We start from the raw sequence: 6,000 nt of genomic DNA on the forward strand, positions 1-6,000 counted from the left end.
TGAATATAAGTTTTCTTAAAAGTGCTTTAAAAGTACGAATGCCTGCTATTACAAACATCTCACTGATGTTTTTGATACGATTTCAAATGCATTTCAGAATTATCCCAAACAAGTTCTGGGTGCCTTCACTAACAGATGCTAGGTGATGTTTAGAATCCTGCCGAATCCTTTGGTGTTTAACTATTATTTTTTAAAATCTGAGATGTTTAATGCCATTTAATGGTAAATAGCCTGTGTTTGATATAGCGCAATCTAGAGTCCTAATCAGAAACCTTCTGATTACTGGACAACCCGCTCCACCTCCTGAGCTACAATTGCCCAAATCAATAATAATCAATGTTTATTTTGAGGGGTTTTGCTCCAATGATTCAAATTTTATTTAAAAAAATACTACCGTAATTTCCGGACTATAGAGCACACCTCAATATAAGCCGCACCAACAAAAGAAATGGTTTTCTACACACACACACGCCGCACTCAAATACAAGCCTCGGCGCAGCAGCCACATGCGGGTCTCCGGCGCACAACGCATGTACGGCCATAACATAAGATATTTAGACAGAAAGACGCTACACGGAAGTTTTTCGTTGTTGATTTAATTCAACAAAATGAATTTTAAACACGGGTGAACGTGCCTGCAAGTTTAGAAAACAAAACAGCACCTGATAGCATTCTTATTTCTGGATGGTTATAAAATAAAAGCAGAACTGACACGTTATTGCCGGTCATTTGCATGCATGTTTAGAAGAAAAGAACCGCTGACAGCCTTAATAAGCCCTGGATGATTAGAAAATAAAAACTGCACACAAAACATGCCTGGTTAGTAAATAAAACACACTTGCCTCTCATCTTCCTCCTGTGCACTAAAGCCATTAAAGTCCTCTTCCTCAGTGTCGAGTTGAACAGCCTCAGAAGAGCTTCGTCACATACCTCTTCTGTGGCGATTTCAGTGTCACTGTCCTTGTTGCTGTCATCATCCCGGGTGAAGCTGGCTTGAACGAGTTCTTCCCACTGCCGTCTCCAGCGCCGAACCATGGATTCATTCATGCCAAGCTCACGTGCGGCAGCACTGTTTCCCTCCTTTACTGCCAGATCGATGGCCCTCAACTTAAATACGGCATCATATGAACTCATACGTGTAGTTACCATGATGAGGGGGTATGGATTTGAAAATAATTCTTCGTCGTGCCGGCTGCTTGCATGTGCTAAATTAAAATGAGCACTTTCTTCGATTTCCACTTTTGACTTCCACCTGTTTTACTTTCTGCTAAAGCGCCCCCTGGCAGGTGAAGAGAAATCTTCAGTAAAGCTGCACCTCATTATAAGCCGCGTGGTTCAAAGCGTGGGAAAAAAGTAGCGGCTTATAGTCCGGAAAATACGGTAAATACAAATCTGACATGTGCGTGGAATCAGAATCAGGTGTGCTTAATGAATCCCACAGCGGATGAGTTTGTTTTTGGTAGTTTTCTTTGTCCCTGACACTTTTTATATATGTGGGAATTGAAGGAAAACTGTATATGCATCACGTAAGGAGCACAAGTAAGCATTTGCTGTGCGTCTGTCCACACTTTTATCTTTGTCTTTCACCAGTTAGCTAAATGTTGTCCTCCCTTTCCAACCTCCAGAGACAGCATCATCATCAGTATAACCAACTGCGCCACCAGTGTGTACGCTGGCTTTGTCATTTTCTCCATTCTGGGCTTCATGGCTCACCACCTGAACGTCCCCGTGTCGGAGGTGGCCGACCACGGCCCGGGCCTGGCCTTCGTGGCTTACCCAGAAGCCCTCACTCTGCTGCCCATCTCTCCTCTCTGGTCCTTGCTGTTCTTCTTCATGCTCATCCTGCTGGGACTAGGAACCCAGGTGAGACACATGGGAGGGCTGGAGATTTTTACTCCACGCCTGTTTTTTTACTTTGAGTTTTTCTCAAATTTTAATTAACATTTTTCTTTGTTGTTGTCTTCGAACCAAAATTGAGTGAACGCTTTGGGGGATTTTTTGTAGTAAAAATTCATATTTTAATAGAATTGATGTTGTTTTTTTATGAATTTTTTTTTGTATGTTTGCCATGCACAGAGGCCAGAAAATACTCAAAAATTTAAAACCAACCACTGTTTTTTATTTTTTTATTTTGATATTGTACATTCAAAAAAGGACAGAGATGAAATCTCAGCGTCTATAAACTTGCATTATTTTCCTTTTAAAGCACAAGGCTTAGTGGTCTGGCTACAGAGGGGTTTTTGTTATCATTTGAAACACGTGGTGTGTCGATCCACTTCACTCAGAAAACATACGTCACTCAGTTTGGCCAGAGGAGAGAATACCGTTGATCTAAAATGCCAAAGTTTGAATGACATTTTTAGTCCCAGTTCTTAACACTACGCATTAAATGTCAGTGAGGATGATTTTTTTTTGATCATCAGTCAAAAGTATCATCACAGTTCTCTTATGTCATTAAGGGCAGCGCCTGTTTTATCTAAGCTCCAGTTATGATCTCATCCTGGTTCTTGTAGTTTTGTCTCCTGGAGACATTGGTGACGGCCATCGTGGATGAGATCGGTACCGACTGGATCATCAGGAACAAGACCATCATCACACTGTCGGTGGCCGTCCTTGGTTTCCTGCTGGGGGTGCCTCTAACGACACGGGTAAAAGTCACCTGCCGGAAAGCAACCTGTTTTACGTTCCTGAAGACATTTTGATCAGTTTCTGGTTCCTGTCCACAGGCAGGAATCTATTGGCTGCTGCTGATGGACAACTACGCAGCTAGCTTCTCTCTGGTCATCATCTCCTGCATCATGTGTATCTGCATCATGTATGTTTATGGTAAGAAAGGAGGACATGACTGTTCCTGAAAATCTTGTTTGCTCTCCAGAACAAATTCTTTTTTTAATTTATTTTTTTAGATTTATTTATAGCGTCTTTGTTAGCATGCTGCTGTAAACCCACATAAAACAAATGGAAATGCCATCGTGCAGGAGACAGAAATGGTAATTTCCTTCCTCTTATCCCGGTTGAATAGGCCGACCTTTCAGTACAGCATGTAAATCTGTACACCTACGAGGCTTTATTAGGCTAATTACTGGTTTCGAGGCCCGACACATTGCTGCGCCACTGGAAACATGATGACACAAGCATGCTATTAGTGCGCACAGACAAAACCGCGAATGTAAAGACTAAAAACAGAACAAACAGGAAGAAGAAAGGCCTCGGAAAACTCTTTCATTTTAACATGAACTTAAGTAGGATGCAGCTGATAGTGTAAAGTTATTAAGGCTACTTACAGACGTAGAACCCTGGATGTATTTTCCCTTTTGGTCGTGTTATTTTGTCTGACTTTATACCTGTAAACAGATGAAGGAAGGAAGCAGCAGAAATAAGATCAACTGATTCAATAAAAACTATTTTTAAAGTTGACCATTCAATTACAATTCCTCTAGAGTAAATAAAATATCATAAATTTTCAACAAAAAAGACTGAGCAGACTAGTATAAACAAAATTATATATGCAAAAGCTTTTATTGGCCTGATTGTCACTGACCTGATTAGAGGCCGACCGATATGGGTTTTTCTAAGGCCGATGCCGATCCCAATTTTTAAAGACTTTAGTTGCCGATATCTAAAGCCTATATATATATATATATATATATATATATATATATATATATATATATATATATATATATATAAGATACTGAAAAATGTGGTCTGTAGAGGAAGAGAAATCACAAAGGGTTTTAAATTTCTATTTTAGTTTTTATTTGACTGTAATGAAAAGACAAAATGTTAATAAAACCCGACAGCAGAACTAACCTGAGGTGTGGAAAGCACCTCCATCAAACCAAACCTTCTCAGCTAACATGGACGGATCTTATTTTCTTTATCTCCTGCAGGTCACAGGAACTACTTTAAAGATGTTGAGATGATGCTGGGATTCCCTCCTCCTCTCTTCTTCAAAGTCTGCTGGAGATTCATCTCCCCTGTCATCATCTCTGTACGTTAACACGCACACACCTGCTGACCTGAGACCAGTCCGGCTACATACAAAACACCTTCAGAGACTGTACTTTGCTGCCCAGCAGTGTAAAAAATGTTGAGAGGAGCGTTGTGTTGGTGACCAGTTGTTTGGGACCTGACCTACATTGCAGCTGCCAATCTCTCAGCCCACTGTCGGCTTCGTTTCGGAGTGTAAACCTCTCAAAGCAAATCTTTGTGAGTGGGGAAATGGACACATGCAGCTACTGTCAATGGTATTTCCCAAACAGCCGAATTAGTCCACTAAGCTACTGGGTTCCACCAAGAAATTAATTGCTGAGGATTAGCGGGCAGATCTCGAGTACTTTTGTTCTCCATTTCATTTCACTTGACTGAAGATTGCTCTGCCCTCCAGGGTCCCTATTAACGCAAGGGCTAAACTCACTGCTGCTGGACCCACTCATTATCTTTGATCTTAATGATCTGCAGCTTGAAAATAAATAAAAAAAAACATCTGATGTGTTTCTGTCAAAAAGGATTTCATAGACATGTATTTCTTTACAGTTTTAATGTGTGACAGTATTTTTGTACACATTGTACTAAAATGATGCATTTTGCGTTTCCCTTGCTGTCGCTGTAGTTCATCCTGATCTTCACGGTGATCCAGTACAAGCCAATCACCTACAACGACTACATCTACCCCAGGTGGTCCCTGGCTATTGGCTTCGCGATGGCTCTGTCCTCAGTCATCTGCATACCCATCTATGCTCTGTACAAGATCTCTAGGTCCCCAGGAGCCACTTTCAGAGAGGTACAGCATTTGTTTTATTTTCAAGGTGTTATAACTGTCAGACAAACCCACAGCTCTAAAATAAAGCTGGTTTAATGTTGGTGCGCAAGAGCTGCAAACAAGAAAGAGTCAAACCTCTCTGAGCTCATTAAATGCTGTCATTCATTAGTCCTAGCTGAGCAGCTCATCTCTGAGTTATCACGAGGAACCTGAGACAGAACCCTTCCTCCAGGTGGATGAGGTTTCTACTCCTGAATCCCCTGAAGGATGTAGTAGTTAGCTGGAGGGCTGCAGTGCTCTCAGCCTCAGTCCTCGGCTCGAGCTGCAGTAAAGAGCAGAGACATGAAGCTCCAAGAGAGAAGCTGCAGCTGTCACTCAGCAGCAACTCTAGGAAGAGAATGATGCTACAAGAAGCTAATCTGTTAGCAAAATATCATTCATTCTCCATTTTCTCCCCTAAACAGACATGCTTCTGTTTATTTCTCCCTCACAGAGGTTGAAGTTCGCATGCCAAGCTCACCCAAAGTGGGGCCCCGCCCTGCAGGAGCACAGGACAGGCCGCTACGCCCCCATGGCCTCAGAAGACACTGTGGAGGCCCGTCCCTTAAAGGAGAAGGAGGAGCAGAAGGAAGAGCAGAAGGAAGTGGAGAAGGAGAGGAAGGAGGAGATCAGCCTCACCATCCAAGGAAGCAACGGCTCCACCAACACACACAACAACCCCAACCCCAGCGCGTAGAAGCCACACCTCCCCACCAGCGCCACCGGGGCATGGCCTCCACATCCCATCATCTCCTCCTTCTCTTCTTCCCTTCTCCTATCTTCTCCTCCATCCTCACCCTACTTTCCCACAGTCCACTGTGGGGGAGATCCCATTTGCTGGAGACCTTTACATATTGTAAGGGCTTATTATATCTATCCTAACCTCTTCTATCTGTCTGCGTGTTGTCTCTAGAGCAATGAAAAAAAACTGAAAGGAAGGAGAAACTGTCCCATTATCCAAAAGACGAGTGTGTGTGTGCGTGCGTGTGTGTGTGTGTGTGTGAGAGAGCTGATCATTTGTCCCACATAATTTAATAATACAGTTTCTTTTTCTTTCATGTTTTTTTTGGTGTAAAACTTGTAAATGTCATCTTCATCAGCAGTTAGAGGTACAGTAGATTGTGAAGCTGCATGTTTTTCAGCATGCAGCTGCAAAGAGACACACACACACACCCCGTTCTCCTGGATTCAGTTGG

At 42.4% G+C, this 6,000-nt stretch overlaps 1 protein-coding gene across 2 annotated transcripts in view; it reads left to right on the plus strand.

Moving 5' to 3' along the window:
• slc6a9 (solute carrier family 6 member 9) overlaps window positions 1-5,713 on the plus strand; it is a 90,428-nt gene extending 84,715 nt beyond the window's left edge. For both annotated transcript variants that reach the window (XM_054734740.2, XM_054734586.2), the window contains exons 8-13: window positions 1,626-1,863; window positions 2,514-2,648; window positions 2,727-2,826; window positions 3,894-3,994; window positions 4,616-4,786; window positions 5,259-5,713. In XM_054734740.2, coding sequence (XP_054590715.1) covers window positions 1,626-1,863; window positions 2,514-2,648; window positions 2,727-2,826; window positions 3,894-3,994; window positions 4,616-4,786; window positions 5,259-5,501 — 988 coding nt within the window. In that variant the 3' untranslated portion in view covers window positions 5,502-5,713. The remainder of the gene's footprint in view (window positions 1-1,625; window positions 1,864-2,513; window positions 2,649-2,726; window positions 2,827-3,893; window positions 3,995-4,615; window positions 4,787-5,258) is intronic.
• Window positions 5,714-6,000: the final 287 nt, after the last annotated feature.

Source organism: Nothobranchius furzeri, chromosome 11 (assembly GCF_043380555.1).
Source record: "Nothobranchius furzeri strain GRZ-AD chromosome 11, NfurGRZ-RIMD1, whole genome shotgun sequence".
NCBI lineage: Eukaryota > Metazoa > Chordata > Actinopteri > Cyprinodontiformes > Nothobranchiidae > Nothobranchius > Nothobranchius furzeri.